Below are 23,943 nucleotides of genomic sequence, written 5' to 3'. Positions count from 1 at the left end.
CGCCGATTACATTTTATCCACCTTTTTTTCCTTAAGGGTTTGATTCACAACCCATGAATAAAAAAGGGGGCATCTCGTGTGCATATTTTAGCAAATAGATATGTAACACATGGCAAGATCTTCTTAAGGCTTGGATATAGTCTTGGTGTGGGTAGAAAGTACCGTAACATACCTAAAGTCCAAATCCTCTTACTTCGAGGTTCGAATTGGTTGGAATAGGCTCGGAGAACTGGAGGTTCGGAACCGGTTAGAGTAGTAGGCTCGGAGAACTGGAGGTTCGGAACCGGTTAGAGTAGTAGGCTCGGAAAACTGGAGGTTCGGATCTAGTTCGAGTTGTAGGCTCGGAGAACCAACTCCTGACTAGGAACACCAAATCCGGAACTACTAAGTTTGAAACTCCAACTCCCAATCCGAACCTAAACATGTTTTTCTGTTGTTTAAGTCAATAAAGGAGACCTATTTGACTTGAGAAACATGGGGCTTCTAGAAGAGTCAAGATGAGACTTAACAAGAGACGGTCTCCTAGTTAAACACTAATTGGGAAACCTCATCTATTCTTATAAATAAAATAGTTGAACTACGCTTGGAGTTTGATTCCTATACACAAGATACGTAGGCAGCCATTAAAGAACGTGGTTCAACTCATTATCTTCTAAATCTCTTCTTCTTATTGATTCAATACTTCTAGTTGTTCTTTGATCATCAACAAAATATTTGTGTTTCTTGATTAGGAAAAATCATCACACACAAATAATGTTGGTTTGGATTTGAAATATGATTTGATTTTGGTTGTTGCTAGTTCTCTTTTGTGTGCTATATGGATGTGAATGACGTTGTGCATTTGGATTGAATAGAAATGATGCATTACAATTTGTGTTCATACAATTAATCAATAAAAAAAAATCAAAATAATGACAAAACTAATTAGTGAGAACTTGGTCCATACTCAATATAGCTATACTATCCTGGATTCTCGTATGACTTCAACGAACACAAGTAAGAAAGGCCTTCACACATCACCAAATAGGTATGAACTCGGGTATGAACAATGATTGTTTCATACTCCAATAGATGTTCTTACTGATCATATATTATATTAAAGTATGAACAATGATTGTTCCAACAGGTGTTCTTACTGATTATACATTATATTGAGGTATGAACATTGATTGTTCATACCCCAAATAGATATAAACAATAATTGTTCATATGAACAATGAGTGTTCATAGTTTATATTGGGGTATGAACAGTGATTGTTTATACTCCAATAAGTGTTCTTACTGATCATATATTATGTTTATGTATGAACAGTATGAACAATGAGTGTTCATAGCTTATGTTGAGATATAAACAATGATTGTTTATACCCCAAATAGGTATGAACAATAAGTGTTCATAGCTCATGTTGAGGTATGAACAATGATTGTTCATACTCCAATAGATATTCTTACTGATCTTACATTATATTGAGGTATGAACATTGATTGTTCATACCCCAAATAGGTATAAACAATTATTGTCCATAGCTCATGTTGAGGTATGAACAATGAGTGCTCCTACCCTAAATAGATATGAATAATGATTGTTCATACTCCAATAGGTGTTCTTACTGATCATACATTATATTGAGGTATGAACATTAATTGTTCATACCCCAAATAGATATGAACAATGATTATTTATATTCCAATATGTATTCTTACTGATCATACATTATATTGAGGTATGAATAGTGACTGTTCAAACTCCAAATAGGTATATACACTGAGTCGTTTCGGTTGGGTCGAGCCACTTATTATTTCGCATTAAGAGTATACTTGATATTTTATCTATCCGAACCGTTTTTAATTTCACACAAATATATACTTGAACTTTTATCTACCCAGTCCTTACAAGTGATTAAAAAAAAATGTCCTTAGGAATTATTTCTTGACCGATTTGTCTAGGAGAGTTTCTCCCTTTATTAATAAAGTTAGGACAAAAGGAGACCCGTCAGATCCCCATGATTTAGAGTGGGCTGAACATTTTTATTCGCACCACCACTTCCCAGGTAAAGGGTCCATACAGTAAGTCTTAATTTTGTCAAAGCCAAATTGCGGCTGACACGGGCTGTCTGAGACTAGCGAATGGTCTAGCGTTTTCTTGATAAATCTGGTCTATTGGATTGTTTAGAACGAATTGATATTTAGATTTGTTGAGTATCGAATGGAGAGAGTACTAGCTTTAGAAGGGGTGAAATGGCGTGTGGAAAGAGCAAACCGGGTGCAACGAGTAATACTCGTCTGCTCCTTTATAATCAAACCGTAGGAGTTTACCACTAACCAGTAATACTCGTCTCCTCCTTTATAATCAAACCGTAGGAGTTTACCACTAACCAGTATTCGTCAACCCTGGTCAACCAGGATCTTCTTTTTGAAAACTATTAGCACAGTTGGGGATTTCAAAATTTCTAAAATTCCAACAGATCCAAAAACCGGAATTCCGTAACGTCCGAACAAAATTCCTAATATGCATTTTTCATACCCTTACATCATGATTTCAATTCCGTTCGAAATCACGAACTATTAACTATTAGGGTATAGCCTGACCTCAACCGCGTTTAGTCAACCTAACTGACATGCCTCTGGCACATGCAGGGTATATCCAACTGTCAGTCTATACGGTAACACATACAAAAATTATTGTGTCCTCAGTTTCCTCACATTGCAAAGCACACCAACAACAAATACCAAAACAACTGCCGACTTTCAAGAACCAAGGGGGAAACAAGTTTACTGATATATTTACAGTAAGTAAACTAATGAGATAAAAATAGTCATCGTATTAAGCATATATACACCCTAATCTTAGATTTATAAACATAATATCATCTTTTTGTACTTGTGCATGGATACTAGTTTACTGTATCACCTTACGGAAGTTTTAGGAACATCAACCAATGACAGACACATGCAGTTAGTCCAACTACCTTCCTGTAGATGTAGGTACACTTTCTCTGAAAAGGATATTTGCCACCGGCGGTGGAAGCCAAGCTGAGTTTCCCACTGTCTGCCCATCACCTTGCACCAAACTGGTACGGCCTTTCTTTGTCCTTGACCTTCTCATGCTCTTTCCAGCAAAGAAGCCCAACTTCATGGCAGTGAACAGACCCAAGGCAATCATGAGTGGCCTGATGGCCCAGTGGAAGTCCTCAAGGTGTTGGTACTTCTTTACTACACCAGGGCATGTACTGAAAGACACTACTTCAACCTCAGCAGGATCTGCCAAGAAACTGCTACATGCATCTCCAAACTCCAACCTCCCCGGGAAACCAACTACAAGGCATCCATTCGGGATTATTTGCCATATCCTCCCTGTTGCCCATTCTCCTCCCCTTTTCCTTGGCCACTCAAATCGAGGGCTAAATACATTTTCTTTCACCCTCACAAACTGGCCAACATAATAAGATTCTGCCATCTGAAGGTCCGAAGAACTTCCTGTCCAGAGTGTTTCCATCCCTATAACTCCAACAGCTACACCGCCATCACGCTGGATAGAATGGAGAATACCAACAGGAGAGTGCTTGTCTTCGTGCTTCACCCGTACCCAGTCCCCAGCGGCCAAGCCAGATGTCACTCTCTCCACTGTTGATGGTTTGACCCTTAAAGGATCATGGATCCCATGGACCCTAATCAGAATAAAACCATCCCTTTCAGTACCAGTATCCAAACCAACTATAGTTCCTTCTGGAATATCCATGTTTTCGGGTTTGCATGAATTTGGAGTTTTCCTAGAACGCACAGTGTCACCTACTTGGAGCTGATCCTTGCAAAGTAACCACTCGGAGAAACCACCCGTACTTGATTTTTCAGTAAATTTTCTATTTCCAACACCAACCCAACCACCATCACCAAGAATTGCATTCTGCGAGCTGCAAATATCAACATAAATTTGTTAGAATTTACAACAGTTACACTGTTTGAGAAATACAAGTACACAAATCAAACTAGCTGTACATATAACTAAGCTGAAATTAAAGACAGTATTCAGATGGAAGTCGCTCCAAGATTTCAAGCATGGTGATCTAATACATTTTGTCAACTTCGCTAACGTGTATCTTGTAAAATGAAACTAATTAATGACACACTAAATAAATAAAACTCCTTTTCTCCATGGAGCAGAATGTTGACAATCAGGGGTCATTTTCATCAAGTAAAACAGTAGAGAATTGTAATATGAGCACCTGCTACTGCTCAGCACTGAAGGTTATTCAGAAGTTAGTCAGTGCACAACAACAAACAGCAACAAAGGCATCCACGTCGAGTTCTTTAAAAGAAGAAAGCTCTAAAGATATAAGACAAGGGAGTTGAAAACAAGTTGATTGAGACAGACTAAAGAAAAGCAAAATGTATTACCAAGAGTTGAAGCTTCAGAGTACTTGAGCAAGGAAAGACATAACTTTTTTCTTTTTTTTGGATCAGTAGAAGGAAAGACAGAATGAAACGTATAAATGAAAAGAACAATCTATCTACAATATCTTGATACTAAAGCGCCACAAACAATAGGAGAGGGAAATTCTAAGGTCGACAGCAAGAGAAAGGATAACCTGCAACTCATCAAGAGGGATAAAACCCATTTTTAAACTGTCCCTCTGGAATGCTCACTATACTACATAGATGTCTCAACTGCGTGTTCCCATGGCCTATAAAGGTCCTGCGGTTCAGATCATATTATTGACTTTCCACAATAACCATCCTATCACTCATAAACATTAAGCACTGACAATTGGCGAATTCCCAGATATATCTGTACTAATGTTATCACTGTGAGTAAGTTCTCAACCTTCTTCAAGAAATTGTTGAAACAAAAATTAAGCGCTTAATTACTGAAATGATCCATGCACTACACTGTATATTTCACTTTGGGCCACGTACTTTTTAAACACATCAAAAGCACCACGTACAATTCAACTTTTGAGTTTGGGCCACTGTTGTATTTCTGTGAAATCTTTTGCTTATGTGAACAGAAAATACTAAGGGCGACTATGTGTCTTGATGGACCAACACGTAGCTCTGTTTAAGTGAGCGAAATAAAAAAGAAATCTGACCGAAACATAATAAAAAAACAAAATCAGAACCTGACCAAACCAAAACCCTGATGCATTAAAAAATTATAAACCCTAATGCATTAATAAACTCTAATCAACGTCATAAAAACAAATATAACCATAAATCAACCCTAAGCATGCACATTTAGCAAAAAATCAACATTTAACAACACCATCAACAAAGACAACTTCTGCTTTGTTTGTCAAGCTCAATTCCAAAGAAGAAGACACTTCAAGCACTTCAATCGAAAGCCCAATTTCCCATTTCTAAGTTGAAAATAGGTTGCTCTCGCACAAATTAGGGTTTTATTTTGCTCATATTTGGGTTTTTCCAATTCCAGAACTTAAGATTTTAATTTGTGGATTCCAATTATTTTCACTTGCTGATGGATAAATAAAATGTAATGGTCAGATCTCATGTGGAATTTTTTTAATGGAACCACGTAATGGTCTATTCAAACACCTAGGCACCCGTTTGTCAACAGAAGCAAAACAAAGTAACAGAAACATGACAGTGGCCGAATTAAAATATTTTGAAAGTTCATGGTTCTTTTAAATGGAAAAGATAATACGATGCCCCAAGTGAAAAAATACATATGTGTGGCTCATTCCAGTAATTAAGAGTAAATTATGTATACAAGTTCATTATTTTGTGAACTCTTAACGTAGGAAGTATAACAGTATAACTCATATCCTGGGAACTCTTAAGATGTGGTTATAGCCATCTATACAGCATTCACCTTTAGTAATTACGAGTAAATTAAGCATAAAAGTTCATTATATTTTGTGAACTCTTAACATAGGAAGCATAGTTGTCAAATCGTATATTGTATCATATATCATTTTCCATTTTTTACATATCGCATCGTGTATCGTAAGATACAGTATTTTTAAAATTAATATATATATATATATATATATATATATATATATATATATATATATATATATATATATATACACACTTTGCAGAAAAGGGTATTAAGGATTGAAGAGTGAAGACTCATGATTATAGTTTTATATGTTTTTGTGCATGTGTATGTAAGTTTTGTACAAAAATAATCTTATCACACACAGTACTATTAGCGTATGGTACAAAATGGCATCATTTTCAACCATTAGGCACAAATTAGTATTAGGCATAAAAGGATAGACTAGATGTTAGATGAGTAAGCTAGTTGTTGCTTTTGCATTACAGTTGTTTTTATCATATCCTAAAACCTTAGATGGTTTTCTAAGGCTTAGAAAGGAGAAGAAAAAACTAAGTAAATCTTAAAAACTCGTTTTTAGATAATTGTTTTTAATATTTCATGTGTTTGAAGCGCTCGATACAGAATGTATTATGTATTGTATCGTACGATTTGCTCCCTATATTGTGTGATACATAAGTCTTTCGATACACTAGTGTGATATGTATCAATTTGCTTTCGATACGATACATATCGTAACGTGTATCACACGATATTGATAACTATAGTAGGAAGTATAACATAATAACTCATATCCTAGGAACTCTTAAGATGTGGTTATAGGACGCATCTATACAACAATCACCTCTTCCAAGCCTAGACAACTATAACACCAAACTACTAACTTAACCTGTGATTCATAGTAAAATACATTACGAACAACAATTATTATTACATATATATATAGGAAGGGATAGAGACATTAGAGCCACATTGTAAACGAATCCAAACAAAATCGTAGACTTAAAGGTTGAATTGAGGGCTAAATTTTTATAGATATGATCTCCCCACCATGGAGAACATGCTCACAAAAATTAGTTCATTCAAAGAAGTCTAACCTTAGAACATGCTAAAAAAAAATTGGACCGTTAGTTGAAAAGTTCAATAATGAACACTAATTTTTACATGGTTAGACATATCCAAATATTATAATTTTTTGTGAGAATGATCTTCACAGTGGGAGATAATCTCCACAAAAAACCAAGCCTTAATTCATTTGTATGTCGAAATGTGGCTATAATGTGCACATAATAAATGTGGCTCTAACTCTCCTATAATTTATATATATATAATTCCATTCAAAATAAAAGGTTACATACAATACTAGAAAGTATACCCGTGCATACGCACCAACTCTTTTAAAAACTTGTTTAACAATCATAACTATACATATAGAAACTTTTAACAAATCATAATTCCGGTTTTCATCCCTAACCCGTTTTAATTTCCTAACAAATTGTTTTAATCAAGTCTTAAAAACCCGTTTTAATTTCTCAACAAATTGTTTCAATTAAGTTTTAAAAACCCGTTTTTTAATTGGCGAGGGATCTGTTTTAATTTAGAAGTGAGATTCCCGTTTTTAATAGGAGAAGGATTCCCGTTTTAATTAGAAGTGTTGGATTTTTCTTTTTCAATAAGGGAGGAATTCCCATTATATTAGGAGAAATATTCCTGTTTTAATTAGAAGTTTTATAATTTCTCTTTTCAATGGGAAAGGAATTCCCGTTTTAATAGGAAGTGATGACATGGAATTTTAAGAGAGCTAGAAAAATACCCCTTGTAAGAGCTTTAATATTAATATATTGATATGAGTCTCACGTAGCAAGGAGCTATAGACTGCTCCAATGTAAACACCTATGTTAAAAGAATGTTACAATCTATGTATTAGCATTATAGCATGCACCCAATGTATGTTTTTAAAATTTCACATAAATCAAGAGAGTCCAACTATATTTAGTTATTTACAATACCGAAGAAAGAAAGAACGAAAGACAGTAATTTTTTCCCTATTAAAACGGGAATCCTTCTCCTAAAATGAGAATCACAACTTCTAAATTAAGTCAACTAATCAAACGGGATTCCTCCCCCAATTAAAAATAGGTTTTTAAAGCACACTTAATACAATTTTTCAGAAAATTAAAAGGAGTTTTCAACTAAAATGGGAATCCTTTCCTCAATTAAAATGATTTGTTAGAAAATTATTATATGTTATTGAGGAAGTTTTCAAAAGAGCCAGTGCGTATGCACGAACTTACTTTCAAGTTACTTATGACATCACTAAACATCACCCCTTCAAATATCAGACAAGCACAAGACCAACCATACAAAGTATCTATGACTCTGATGCACTTGCGTGCAATAAGGTTATGAATGTGACGCCAAAGAATCACGAACTAGTTGCTTGTGAGCTACGATTGTTGTACGCGACGACCTCACTTGAAACCCACAAAATTGAGAAGGAAGATGACAAATTATTACTTGTATCACCCTGCAAATAATTATCGAACAAGAACACACACAAGGAGTGAAAACCTAACCTTTCTCACACAAACACAAAATTTATAAAATCAACAACCAAGTATGGAAAAAGGCGTACAACTCTATATATAGACCAAAGTAACTATGAATTTAGAAGCTATCCTTCTGAATTCGAATTTAGAAACTAAAATACCTAATTTTTTAAATTAAAAATAAAAATAAAAAGAACCTATGCTAAAAACATTCAAATAGCAATCAAACAATATTCTAAAAATCCCTAGTAATACATAAACCAATACAGACAAAAACTAAGGGTTTAGAACCCTAGAATGCATCAGACCCCCTCCACAATCTTGTGTAAGGTCATCCCCTTTGGCACCAGGGAGAGTAATAACTAGAAAATAAAAGGAAGAAGAGGAAACGAGAAAATCAACAATGTAATCATAGTTGTCAACTCCTGAATCGTATCGGGAATCGATTTCCATTTTTATGGAATCGTAGATCGTATCGACTCGTGAATCGTAAGATTCCAATTACATTTTAGTTTTATTAATATATATTATATTTTGTATATAAGTAGAACTGAAACAACTTAATACGTCAATATTTAGAGTTTGGACGACTTAAAAATTCTTACAAATAAATTGGGCCTAAATTTAATACACAGGCCTGCTTTTAATGGAATAATGGGCCATTTTAAAATAAGACATGGGCTAGGGCATTCATAAAGCGAGTATTAAAAGCAACTGGGCTTTAAAGTCTGGTCCATAATCCATATTACTGCCCAATTGATGTCTCGCTAAAAGTCTAAAACCCTATCTGTTGGAAAGAGAGCGAGAGAATCAAACCGCCGCCCAGAAAAGCAAAAATGAAGATAGAGGGAAGGAGAAGAGAAGCCAGAAATTCCAGCAAAAAAAATAATAAGAGAAGCGAGGAACAGAGTTGAAGAGATCGATTGAAGAATAGAGACATAAATCACAGATCGATCCTCCACTACTTCTTCTTCTTCTCTCTTTCTTCGATCATATATATTTGGGCAGATTTTACTGCACACTTTGAATCGTGGACTCGCGATTCTATTACGATTCCATACGATCCAACGGGTCAAATCGCGATTTTTAAGCGATTTTTCGTATATCTGAGTCAGTCATGCGATTTGCCTCTATGTCCCTTCGAGTCGACTCGAGTCGTACGATTCTAATCGCAAATCATACGATTTTAACAACTATGAATGTAATAACCAATCCATATCCTCATGTGGTGTGAAAAGAGTTCCATTTGGCACCAGGGAAACATTTTGAGTCACTTTGCAATTACTTCCAATGCAATCTGAAACACTGAATCTAGTTTCTCTTCTACTTGACCCTGGATCTCCAAGTGGGTGTACTCAGTATTTAATGTTACAAAAAATACCCACACTTACATACAAGATATAAGTTAGCTGGTGCCTAATACTATCCTTTCCAAGAAATGTGCTCTATCTCGGCAATCATAGGTACTTATCAAGCAATTATCAACCTGATAAAATTTCCATCAAAATAAACATAATGAAGTTTGAACAAATGTGTAAAATGACCCCTATAAAATAAAATAGCGAAAAGAAGTAACTGAAATCAACAACAGAGCTTATTTATTCTTGTGTATAATCTTGATGAGAAAAAGGGGGAAAGATATAAAAGCATACCTTTTGAATGCATTTAATATGTCTACCACCAAAGGCCTATTACGAAGGTCATAGTCAAAGCAACCACGGAGAACATTCTCCACGGGAGGAGGTAACCCATCAGGAATATGTGGTTTCTCTTGCTTTATTACAACTGACTGAAATATTCCCTCCACAGATCTTCCAAACCATGGTTGAACTCCACTAACCATTTCAACAATGCTACATCCAAATCCCCACGAATCGGTCTCAAAAGATATTGGACCTCTTACTTCTGGTTGCCATTGTTCAGGGGCCATGTAGTTAGCAGTTCCAAGTCTTAAAATTATATCTGAACCTGGAAATGGAATCCCAAGCAGTAATGACGGAATCCCAAAATCTCCCAGGAATGGGTGGTCATTTTCATTAAGAAGGAAGTTGTACGGCTTAATATTAAGAACCAGAATTCCTTTGGAGTGAAGTTCTTGAATTCCATGAGCCAATGCAACGCCATACCTGTGCACATCAGTTAATATTAGAAATAGCAATGCAGTTCAATTCTTCAATTTTATGCATTTCATATTAATTAAAATCCACCTCACCTCAATACATCAGCCAAGGGAATTTTTCCTCCCTTGAGACGAGCCATTCTGTTTCCAACTGATCCCTCATAAAACTTCATAACAATGCAGATCTGCAAAAAATATAAAGATGCATAACTAAACAGAAAATCCAGTCTCAACAACAAAAAACTAAGATAATAACAGAACTCCTACATCCAAATACAAACTCTAACCTTTCCATTAATAATCGATATTCCATGGAGCCAACAAACACCAGGTAACCCTTTACACTTGGAATAGTAATTATCAAACTTATCCAAAAACACTTGCATGTGATCCTCCTTAATAGGAGGTAGCATCTTGATAGCAACTTCATGATACTGATCATAATCATCAGTTGATCGATGATGAGTTGCTAACCAAACATCACCAAAAGGGCCCCTTCCAATTCTATGTTTGAGTTTCAACGATGCAGGATCAATCCATGGGCTAGTCATATTTGTTGTTGCCACAACAGTTCTAAGGTGATCAGGATCTCCTTCAAACAATTCAAACTCAAATGATTCAGCAGGTGGTGAGGAGCTAACTTTTCCAGCCATTTTTCGCTCCTGAAATGCAAATCTAATCTAATCAATGAATCCAAAAAATATCCTCATCCATTTTTTCCACAAAAGACAAAACTAACGATTAACTTTTGATAGGTCAACGCAATAAAGTAAAACGTTCTCAGCTACACATGCTTTAGAGTGAAAATATATATAACGATTGCTACTACTTTCAACAGAAACATTTGTTTTACTTACGAAGCCGTGGTTTGAACTCCTCGATTAGGTCACTTCATTTGCCACTCATTTTTTTTTCATTTGGACCAACAAATAGATTTAAAGCATATATAACGAGAACAATAAATAGATATCCAAAGCAGAAAAATAAGGCATGTATTATTGATCAGCATACTCACCGAGTGAAAGAAGAATCGACGAATTGAAAGTGAAATAAAAAAGCGGTTCCACCGCTATAAAAAGAACTTTAATAGACGACAAAAAGGGCAAAGAGGATGCAGACAAAATAATGAAAGAAGATAAAAAGTTTAAAAAAAAAAAAAAAAAGCAACGCAATAGGAACTCTTTAATTTCAGTCTGTCAGAAATATACTTATACATAGGATGTCCATTATACCCAAAAAAAAAACCGCACCGAACCCTGCCCGAGCCCGACAAAACCCGAACCCAGATCCAAACAGAAATACATAGGGTCAGATTTGGTCACACTATCTAACCCGGACCAATCCAAACCCGACTCGATAATTTGGCCCTAAACCCGTTAAAAGGGTTAAAAAGCCCAAAACCATATTCGGACCGAACCCAAACCCAAAACCTAGTTATAGAAGATAAAAATACCCGACCAAAATCCGAACCCGAATCCAAACCAGTCTATCATTCCCAACAACTCTATTTTCATTTATTATCTATTTATCCGAACCTGAAGTCAGGGACAAGCAGCCTCCACTACTATAAATAAGACTTTTTGCCATGGCCTCCAGTCGTGGCCAAAGGTACCCAAAACCGCCACAAAATGTTTTTTGCCGCGGTAAAACTTCTTGCCACGCCCGAAGCAATATTTGGTGTCACAAAATGTCTTTTGCCACGGCAAAGGTACACCCGCGACCAAAAGTACATCTCTTGCCACGGGAGTTACCGCGGCAAAATGTTTTTTGAATTATAAAAAAATAAAAAAGAAAAGGAAATCAAAATATGTGTTGCCACAGCTTGGCCACGACAAAAAATTTGAAAATTTTGAATTTGTCGAAACTTTTCAAATATCTTTAGCTGCGGGGGTGGCTGCCACAAAAAAATTCCTCCAGTGGACTCTACAACTACATCTCACTGCAGCCATAGCCAATGCTTAAAAGTGGTTTTTTTTTAAGGGCACCTATTTTCAATTTTGCACCTGTTCAAATCACTTCAATTTGAACTTATATCTCAACAAGCTTCATAAATAAATAATAAGAGACATACTTAATTAACCAAATATCGACCAAAACAAATAGATAACATTCAACGTCAAATTCTTTACATCACGTTAAACTTGGCCAATACCATAATCCAAAACCTTCACAAGTTTCCAATCTACAAAAGAATTCATAAGTTTCCAATCTACAAAATAATTTATAACTAGTCCGATATAATGCCCCGTTTCCAATCAAAATTCTAATGATGCCTATCCAACCAAATTCAAATCTGCAAAAAACCTAGGTCTTCAAGTCCAATACTAGTATTCATCTTGTTCACCTCTACAAATAGAAAAAGAAAAAGAAAAAAAAAGTGTTAAACCTTAAAAATGGGGTTTGTATAAAAGCAACCATGTGAATGCGGACAACACCAAAAGTAGGTAAAAATATAAAGGAATGTAAATAAGGTGCATATAAATAATGATTTATCGGTCCCATTTCAATACCCATTTCTCCTACACTTTGAGAATGCTATAAATAATGAGTGTACAAGAATTAGAGGCAACAAGACATATAAAGAAAGGTGTGAAGAAAAGAAAGGAGTGGATTAGAGGCAGCGAGACACATAAAGAATTAAAAGCAACAGGATACAAAAAGCATGAGTTAAACTTACAACATTCTAGAGAGGGAAGTTCTCTGCATTAGTGTTTCCATAAATCGAGCTTCCATCGCTTCACATCGTGTATCAAACCCTCTCTTTATCTCATCAAGCTCGCGTTGCCTTTCCTCCTCTTTTTCTTGAGCTACCCTTCGCATTTCAGCCATCTCATTTTCCAATTCAGCAACACGATCAAAAGTTGTACCATGGGAAGATGCTTGAGAGCCAAAATAACTAGTCGGTGTCACACCACGACCCATCAGCCTCACACGCCCATATCGCTCACGCGGCATAACTTAATGGAATGTTACTGTAATGACTAATAGAAGAAGTGGCAGCTCATTCATACCTTATTAATTCCTTAAACATCATCTATATATTACTTTCAATACTATAAATACCAACAGGGAGTGGATGAGAGCCTTTAAGACTATTAATCTACATACCTTAAAAAATATAAAGATCCATAGACTAAGATAAATTCATGGTTATTACAGTTACCTTAAGTGTGTTCCATATATAGCCATAACTTATGATCTCCACCTTGTTGCTCCCAATATTTAGTCCAATAAAATCGATGGGATGATGTCATCAATATTCCCATAGATTCTACATACAAGCTTGGATGTGTATCTGGTCCATCAGGTTGATCATTGTCATTCCAAGTTAGTTTCAACTTCAACTAGATGGGTTATTAAAAACCTTATAAAAGGTAGAAGTGCCTCTTAACCCATTTCCCACCTGTTTAGAATGTTAAATATAGAAATCATCACAACAAATAATATGAGTTTGATATTACTCAATAGTTAATAACCTAATAAATCAAAAATCAGTTGCAAATCTTACCATTTTCATCGCCACTTGGATCCTCTCGTCGTCTTTTTACCATTGTGTGCACTTATCTATGGTATACAAGAAAATTCAAGCAATGGCCAACGTGACTAATAAACGCATTCATAAGAAAAGAAAAATCAATCAAATTAATAATAATAAAAAAAAAAAAAAAAAAAAAAAAAAAAAAACTTATTGAGCACGACACAAGCATCTTCATATTAAGAAGGGTATCATCAATTTAAACTACTAACGTTTCTGTAATAATACGGAACTTTCTCAAGGATATTTCGGTAATATCGCCATGGTAGTTAATTTATATGGTGTAATCATTAATATTTATTTGTTTAATTTATTTGGTTAGTTACACAAATACTTTAGGCTATATTACTATTTGTATTATGTACCGCCTGTTACGTTAGTGGGCCTATTCAATTGTACTGGGCCCGTTCTTTATTTCAAGCTTGCTATATTGTTAGGCGGGCCGTTTTATTTTATTGGGCTTGCTTTGGTCTTTTGGGCCTTTTTCTTTTGGATTTGGTTTTTGGGGTCTGGAAAAGAAGAGAAGGGGAGGTCGGCAGGAGAGAGAAAAAAAAAAAAAAAGGGCGGGGGCTATGTTTTAAGAGTGGGGAGAAGATAGCTTGGAGAAGGGACGAACCCATGCCAAATCAGGTGATTGCAATCTCCTCCATATGCAGACAAGGTAAGTCAATAAGGGTAAGTTAATTTTAATATTTATAGCATGTGTACAGGAGAGAAAGGACGTTTAGAAAAAGAAAGAAATGAGAGACTAGAAAACATGACCTTTCTCTTGGTAGGTCTTAGGTAATTTATGAGTTGTCTTTGTCATGTTCCTTGATTTTCACATGGTTCGTTTATTTATTTCTGGAGCATGAAGGTTCAAGAAATACTTCCTGACCTTGTTGGCTCGAGCCTTAAGATGGGGGTTTTCTTTTATTCACTGCTATTTGAATACCATGTACTTAGATGTGAAACGACCTCTCCACCTTGCCGTGGTTTAATAAAGAAATTGAGTTATATGATATGGAAGAAAGGATGCGTTCAAAGGAGTTCACCCCCAAGGAAATCTGATCGAGTCGAGCTTGTCGATACTGATAAAACCAAGATCCTAGGAATGTAACGGTAAGGTTCATTTGCAGAGGAAGGTACGTAATTCTTGTGTTTGTTAATATTTTTACTTGATGTATTATTTATAATTTTTATTAATTAAATTGATTAAATGTTTCCATTCGGTACAGTGGGTTGTTATGATAGTGTTGATTAATTTTATATTAATAACGTATAACGTACGGGGTTGTTTCGGAGTTAGCATTAAACCCGGCTGATTGGTACAATTGTAACGTTTTTATAAGAAAACGTTATTGGTATGTTCGTTTTATGCTATGACGCAGAAACCGTAGAGAGTTTTAGTGGTTTCTATTTGTGTTTTGGTTACGGTAGAACCGTGGATTGTTGTCAGCGGAGAAGCATGAATAGAACAAAAGGTAGAGAACCCATGCCGCCTTTCTCATCGAAACGGCTTAATCCATTCCTATAGATCTTTACATCTCAATATAGTGGAGAACTACGATTGGCTTGATCCCTAAGTGGGTACGTAGGCAGCCACCCGGCTCAGCCACTTCCATAGGAAAACCCCTAACCCTTTGAAGAACCGGATGTTTTTATATTCTTTTACCGTTGTTTAGTTTGGACATGAAAAATATATAAGTGTGCGTGTTATGCATTGAAAGATTGATTTATCTTGAAGGCTAATGCTTTTCTTGAGTTTATGTTAATCGAGGCACTTACGATGATTTTATAAGCAAACGGTAAGTTTTTGTAAGCAGCTAAAGGTACGTGTCAACCTTGTCTTTTGTATTCAATTTCTTTATTATATATTGACTTCGTATCTAATGTTGATTGTCGGAGTGTAAACGGACAGGGACGAACAGGTCTCTCCATATCGAGATCTACAAGGTGAATACATACCAAAGAATCAAGGTGAAACTTCAAGAATCAAAGAACCATCTTAAAAACGTAGCGGAGGGTTAAGTAACGTTAATACCGGTTACAAGTGGTGACTTATTAATTCATTTATTTCTATGTAAATTATTGTAGCTTATATAGCATGACTTTAATTTATATATGAGGTCATGGAGGGTTGTGCATATATGTGAAAGACCGATCTGGGGTATGAGATTTGTTTCGGGGCGCTGCAGCTACTTGATTTAACTGGCCTTTGTCGAGATGGTTAAGTAGCCGGTGTCACGAATCAATATCTTTAGTAGTTGGGTTTACGGTTGAGGTTTTAATATGATATGTGGAAGTGTATTATTTGATTTTTAGGTTATGACAGGTTTTAGGTATATGAAATGTTGAAAATACAGAGGAAACTCTGCCGGATTTTTGTAGAAAAAAATATATGATGGTTTATCGTTGATTTTATATTAGTATATTGAACGTAGTCTTATTAATGCCTCGTAATCTTTATTGAAGATTTTGGGGCGTTACAGTTTCTCTATTTTCTTTTTTATCAATAAAATATGATGTACAAAAAAATTGTTAAACTAGTAACTAGATGTTTGTGGTAGCAGTGTGGTGCAACTCTATATAGGACTGTCAATTCCATCACATTATGCTTCTGAATCCGTGCTAAAGACATCCTAGCTCTTTTTAAGAAACTATACCAATCATAAATAATGTTTTTGGAGTATAAGACCTAGGAGGACTTAATCTAGAGGCATGACAGGAAAAACGTTCCAAAGTTTCCACTGTTTTTTCGTAAGTACATATAGAGTTAACCATCAAGAAGTGACCAATAAGAATGCATTAGCATAAAGCCATAAACAAACTTTTCTTACTCTAAATGTCAATTTTAGAATCAGGCAAAAAATGCCAAATTCCACAAAGATATCTTAAATATATACACCCTTATATACGTCCGCAACCATAATTAACGTAGCTTGACGTTGTAATAAAAAAAAGTAAAACTCTAAGAGTGAACGTCATTTAAGATATTCTATTGCCCTGAATTCTAGTCAACTTCATCACTTCACAAGAACTAGTCGTACACATTGTCACCCTCTAATTAATAGGATGAACATAATATTCAAAATTTATCTATTACGTCTGGAAACACAATTTTGTGAATTAAAGTTTTCAGCAAAAAGATAGTAAACTCTGGCATTCATAGAATTTACTAAAATTTACATTGCTTATAATCTTATTTCATATGCATCTTCTCAATAGTTTACAATGGTGACTGATATTACGGCAGTATGTGATAACTAATAAAGTATATATGAGACTTAGATTACCATTCACATTCACATTCTTGAATATCAAAAATGTTTTCCACAACTCTACTAACTTTATATCGTTAAGCTAAAAAGATTCTATTGAAAAAACTGAAGATGAGCTCCAAAGTTTTGACAAATGAATAATGAAGGTTCATCCTATACTTAAATAGCTTTACAAAATCTACTTAATCTACATCTCTAGCAAGTTCACCTCTAAACAAGAAAGTCAATAACTAGTTGGGCGCGCTCTTAGTTTAAAATAGTGAATATCAAGATTGAACAATAACAAAAATATGAAAAACAATAATGAAAAATTAAAAAGGGTAGGTGGGTAGAGAATGGGGGATTGCCCCTTGGATTCAACCAATTGAATTCTTGTCCTGAATGAGTTTAAGATGGCAGTGATGCCATTTGATATACGTAAAAACTATTGTTTTATCTACTCTTAACTAATTATGCTAAAAATAAGTAAAAGCTTATGAATTTACACTAGATCAAAGTTTCTACTCTCGATTATATTGCGATATGGTGGAGCAAATAATTCGTTCCACTCCTAGTTTCTTAGACGTAACAGTTTCACTAATTTAACAATTCTATAATATTAACGAGAGCAATAATTGAATTAAACTAATATGGTAAAAATATCTAATTACAATATGCTAAATTATACTATGGCAATTTGATAATAAGGTGTGAATGAGAAGAGAGGTATTAGGGGATTTGATTCCACCTTGATATAAATTAATAAACTAGCATAGATTTGTTGTAATCATAATCTTTATGTTTTCATATGAAGGTTTAGTCTTTTTAATCCCTAATTATTCATGGCAATCTCTACCAATTAATAATTAATATGTAAGGCAATTTAAACTCATTCTCATGGTGAATTAACTATCTTCTAGAGTGGAATAGATTACTACAACTTATTCTACACTAACACATCAAGTCTTCATCAAATTAAGTTTCATCAAACCCCTCTAATGGAGGTTTAGCTATGAATCATGAGACTATCATAAACATAATAATAGAAATAAGAATACATGATGAAGAACTACTTTATTAAAGATAACTTGAATTGAATTAATGGTGGCTAGGCTAATACAACAATAACTAGGGTTTAAAACTAAAGAAGAAAACTAAATTATTATTTAATGGGGGGAGAGAGAGAGAGAGAGAACCCTAATTTACAACTAAACTAAAGAGGAGAGTAGCCAAGTTTTGTTTAGCCTTAAACCTCTTTATATAAGAGAGGGTTAGGTTTATAGTTTCGTGCATGGGCTTTGGAGCTATGTTTTGGGCCATTAAATAAAGCCTGAAACCTAATTACTTAAGTCCCAAAAGGGTTTCTCTATTGGAAATTACTGCAACAATTTTTTGTCCACTTTTACTCCTCTGATTGGATCTAGGACTAGACTATTAGAAAGCTATTTTCGAGCCAGTCGTTTTGACATATAATAAGCCCAATTCCAAGGTCGGAGTCCAAAGATACGGCCTACGGAAGTTCTGTTGACCTTTTTGCTCTTTTTCTACCTACGTTGACTTTGACTTTTTAGCTTTGACTGGGCTTTAAAAAAGACTTTTTTCTCCTTGAAACTTGGGCTTTAACCATAAAACTTCTTAGCAACCAACCTTTGCTCTTTTCTCTTGCAAAAGTGATATATTTCTTCACATATTTGACTCCAAAATCTAAAATACACAAAAGCACATAAACAGTACTAACTATTATTTATTATAAACATAATTGGTCTAAATGTAATATTATTAAGGAGTTAAAACTACAGTTTCAGGTTTTTATCACACTCCCACCACCACGACTAGCCCGTTCACCGTCATCTCCCTCAGGTCATCCGTCATCTAGAAGTAGAACGACCATCAGCAGCTCCTCCAGCCGTCCTCACTCCAGAAATAGGTGCTCTCTTGTGACTCTCTCTCTCCATCTCAATATCCAAGCTAGAATCAAAGATATCAAGTACTAGCTTTCGAGTCCTCTTTTCTACTAAGCTTTCTTCCTATTGATCTTCGCATCACCTCGTCTCTTGAAGTAGTGTGCAACCTCCTCCAACAAGGAAGATTTCTCTTCCCAACTTAGCCTCGCAAACTCTTCAATAGCCCCTGTAGAAGTACGACCACGAATTACGACCTCTGCAAAACAAATAAATGTTAGAACGTAATCATACCAACTTGTAACCAAAACAAACAACCTACACAAACAAACAACCTACACAAGTAAACGACCTACACACAGATAATGACCTACCATCAGTCCTCACACAACGATTCTCCAATTCACATCTAGAAGGACAATAACTCCCCACAATTAATAGAGGCTACGCCACCACTCCTCCTTACTCACACCAACTATCACCGGTGATTTACCCTTCATCACTTGGAAACCAAAGTTCATAACAAAAGATATTTTCATAATAAAGTGCTCCAGCACGTCAGACAAACAAATATTGTAACCCCTCTATCTCAACAGATCCAGAACATGCAACACCCTCCAACTATTACTCACAAATTACAAAGGTGCCTTACCGCAATAGTTCAGAACATCCAAGGTTAGACGTGAGAACGACAACCTCAACCCCGCCTTCAGTTGGCCATACGTAATTACAACCCCACCATCTCGAGGCACATAATCCGAGCCAAACACGTTCTTCTCACCACTCAGGTCGTATATCATCAGATCGGGGCTATCAATCCCAAACTCCTTTCTCAAGTCCCCAAAGTAATCAAACACTGACCTAGACACCACCTCCTCAATCATCGTCTCCAATGAAGAGGACGATGACTCCTCACCTCCACTACGTACCCTAACACCACCATAATCATCACTCACAGTTATCTCTCTCCACTTATCCAACTCAACTTCCCCACTCAAACTATCACTAGTCATCGACATTACAAAAGAAAAACAAAACAAAATATCAAAATTTTGAGATGAAAAGTGATGCACCTGAAGACGAAAAGTCGAAAAGTGTTTGCTTTATTTTTTTTCTCTACTTTTTTTTTCTTTCTGTTGAGATTATAGAGTGAAGAAATGAAAGACCGCCAGACCCTAAACCCTTCAGCTACACAAACCTCGAAAAAGACAAAACCTTTTGATTTTCCACATAACACAATCATAACCTCACCCACAAACCGCGATTTTGGGCCCATGGGTCAGATCTAACAGTTCCCGCACATTTTCCAAACCAAACAAAGCCAGCTGTGCAACACATGTTGAACACTTTATTGCATTTTTTTTTTTTCACACCATAGCTGTCCAAAAAATAAATAAAATAAAGGGGGATGTGTAAGTACCCTCCGTTCTACGCTTATATCACTACAGCACACGTGTCCACACCATATCGTATCTTCATAACTCGTACATCACCATTCCACCAAGACGTGACAACGACCCAGACACAGGTCGTCCCAAATATCAAGCATAGCCATATATGGAAGCAAATGATCTCCCGTAATCTTGAAGCTCAGTCAACGCACTAATCAAGGAGACATTTACTTTGTAACATCAGGAGTAATGACGAATCATCAAGATAACACAAAATATAGATCTACATTTGACAACGGCCTGGAGCAAATATGGAAGGTCAGCTCAAACATCTATAAGTAGATAGAGATGAACTACGTAAGGCTTGATTTAAGTTTATCTAATAAACTTGATATGTAGGCAACTCTTGTCCCAAGAAAGAGTGCAACCATTCCCTGTCAAACACAACATCAAGTCATTGAACCCAAAATATACACCTCTACATTTGGCATTTGAATTGTACTTCGTGCGTGATGGTAAACGTATAATAATAGAAATTGATGCGGTGTTGCAATGCTTTGCATGTTTTGGGTAGGCTAGCATATCGTGATTATATCGCGATATTTGAGGATATATCGACGATAATTACACTTGCATCAATTGAATATATCAAACCCATATCTTTTTATGAAATCTCGATAGATATCGTGATATCGATATTTTGTACTATGGTTCTAACAATTACTCCCCAAAAATATCACCAAATCAGCTCTACCAAACATTCAAGACTCGTCTCACCAAAAAGCTGTAAAAATCAACCCAACCAACAACAACTCTACTCAATAGTAGTAATTCACAACAATAATTCAAAAGAAGAAGAAGGAGGTTATAAAACTACAAAAGAAAACGAAGTTGAACTCGAAGAAGAAGAGAAGATGATGAATAACCATTACCACATTTATTACAAATACTTCCAAAAGATTTCAGAATCAATTGAGACGATCTAGATTATTCAAACGCTGAATATAGTAATTCTTCATTCATCTTCGGTTGTTATTAGAAATGAAACGGTTGTTTATGTTGTTAGTAATAATAAGAGGAGAAGTGATCTTGATTCCCGCTGTTCGCTCCAAGAATTAACCCAGAGAATGATCAATCTAAACCGAATGTTTCCAACAGTGGTGTGAAGAATTCAAAAGCTTAATAATATAAAAAGGTTTTGGTAGGAAGTTCAACATCTACTAAATCATCATGGATAAACTTTGATTTTTGGATAGCTTTTCCGTCGTTCATATGTCTGTCTCTTCTATTTTTTTTGTTTTTTGTTTTTGGTTCTTTTGTTTTATTTTTTGCTGGATTCTGTTCATCTCTTCATATCAAACACCGTTTGAAGAAAATAAAAATAAAAAAGAGGAGTGATAGTGGGAGATTTGGTTCTATGTCTAAGATATATCAAAAAATATCTCCAAAATGTCATTGATTTTTTTATATTTATCGATATATTGTCGATATTAACAAATGTGTGTATGTAAAATATCCCCACACAAGAGTATATATCGACAAAATATATCGAGATTTTAGAGGTCGATATATTTCCATATCCTGATATTTTGTACTATGGTTGTGAGAGCAAGTCCAATGGAGAGTTGCTAAAGGGCGCCCGCCACACCATTATTTTTTCCCTTTTAGCAGGAGAGTTAAATTTCACATGCGCAAAACACAAAAACAACTCCAATGGTTGTTTCATACTTTGAAGTGATAAAGGGATATGGACGACACAATTTCTACAGTCCGTCTATTAGTTGCAAGTATTAAGTTGAATTTTTTTTGGACAAACGACATTTTCTGCCGTCCGGCGAAATTAAATGCACATACGACATAAATTGTTTCGTTCGTCTCCCGAAACTTATTATGGCAGCTATTAGACAAGGCCACAAATTTGGCTGGCTTTATCACATCAGCCAAATTTAGGAGCCTTCTAACAGCCCCATTGGAATGACTTTTTGATGTTTGGGGGTGTTATATAGCTTTTAGTAGCCCATATAGCACCCCCATTGGACTTGCTCTGATGAGGAGAAAACTCTTGCATAGAAGGTGTTGAACTCTGATGCTCGGGCTATGTACCACCCCATAAAATTACAGTAGGTTGGCCACCCTAATATAAATTTAGGGAGCATTAATTGTTAAATGTCAAATTTAGCATAAAGGAACTCAAATATAAGATAAATTTTGCAAAACATTTAATCTCATAATTTTTTTTCCCCGTTAATTGATTATTGTATTCATTAAATTGAAATCCAAGGAATACACAAGTGAATCAAACTAAAAATTACAAGGATGAAAACAAAAATGAAGCATAAATCAATCTGCCCATCCAAGTAATGCTGATGAACACCAACTTTGAGATCCACCCAATCTCTGAAAAAATCAACTACATTCTGCACTTCCACCTAAATCCAAACCGGACTTCCATGCACTCCACCGCAGCATGATACCGACACCCTCAGCTCCAAAGACGATCCAAAGGTCAAAACAACACAAAATACAAGACTCCACATCAGAACGGTCAGACAAGCTATTTCAGAAGAAACAACCCCACCATAAGCGTAACAAAGACGCAGTGGCCTGACCAAAGCAATCTCCGTGACATCGGTACACCGAGGAGTAATAGATGTAGGAGAGAAGGATGAGGATCGCCAGAAGCGAAGAACAAAGAAACTCAACTAGGAACCAAACATCGAGAGCATCGATAACCACAAGTTCACATACACAAGATAAAAAATGAAAATTTAGCTTGAATCCACAATTATCACCACAAACACCTGCAAAATGCAACAAACCAGAGTTGAAAATTAGTGGGTATCAAACCCAAAATATGGGTAGAAAACCCAATCAATGCTTTTCCCAAGCGTACGTGTTTCACCACTTTTTCCAAGAGGACGGAGATCAAACTAATTAATAAAGAGCTTTGATTTGGGAAGAAAACATGTTGGATTTGGTGAAAAAAGGAGGAACATTGGGTTTCAAACCCTAGCAACACTAGGGTTTGTAGGAGGGTTTTTCTCTTTCTCTCACATTTTCCAGGTTTCAAGTAAAAGTTTGAATGATGATATTTAATCTCATATAGTGATGATCAAAGAGTTTAGCATATAGTATTCTCAAAATATTTACAAGTCATGACACCTCATAAAGAAGCCCTTTCCAAAAAGACAAAAAAATAACATGTGACTCCCTGATACATACATCTAATAAGAGGTCATGAGTCATTTGAGCAGAGTAAGTCCCCAACTCTCATACGTGTATCCACCTTAACTAGGTTGAGTCCAAAAACCTACAACAACTATAAGAGGTTAAACCTCAATATAAGCAAACTTAGGACCTACTTAGCATAAGAACCATCTTTTGGATATTAGTTAATACTTTATTTAACTTA

The 23,943-nt window shown here is 35.5% G+C and overlaps 1 protein-coding gene and 1 long non-coding RNA gene across 3 annotated transcripts; one reads left to right on the top strand and one right to left on the bottom strand.

Moving 5' to 3' along the window:
- Nucleotides 1–2,763: 2,763 nt before the first annotated feature.
- Nucleotides 2,764–11,668, bottom strand: LOC147510173 (Protein kinase superfamily protein). Of its 2 annotated transcripts, none has more exons than XM_086602219.1 (5): nt 11,481–11,668; nt 10,753–11,127; nt 10,559–10,650; nt 9,999–10,472; nt 2,764–3,911 (listed from the first exon to the last, which is right to left on the bottom strand). In XM_086602219.1, the coding sequence occupies exons 2-5, from the start codon at nt 11,116–11,118 to the stop codon at nt 2,966–2,968; spliced, it is 1,878 nt and encodes a 625-aa protein (XP_086458345.1). In that variant the 5' UTR covers nt 11,119–11,127; nt 11,481–11,668; the 3' UTR covers nt 2,764–2,965. The 2 variants fall into 2 exon arrangements, with proteins under 2 accessions (XP_086458345.1, XP_086458346.1); XM_086602220.1 differs by having other exon boundaries at nt 11,323–11,481.
- A 2,849-nt stretch (nt 11,669–14,517) lies between these two features.
- LOC147510172 (uncharacterized) lies at nt 14,518–15,911 on the top strand. The gene is made up of 2 exons (XR_015216736.1): nt 14,518–14,661; nt 14,946–15,911. It is a non-coding gene; the product is annotated as an uncharacterized LOC147510172 (long non-coding RNA).
- Nucleotides 15,912–23,943: the final 8,032 nt, after the last annotated feature.

This window comes from Coptis chinensis, chromosome 3 (genome assembly GCF_015680905.1).
Source record: "Coptis chinensis isolate HL-2020 chromosome 3, ASM1568090v1, whole genome shotgun sequence".
In the NCBI taxonomy this organism is placed as follows: domain Eukaryota; kingdom Viridiplantae; phylum Streptophyta; class Magnoliopsida; order Ranunculales; family Ranunculaceae; genus Coptis; species Coptis chinensis.
This window is presented reverse-complemented; position numbering and strand designations above follow the sequence as displayed.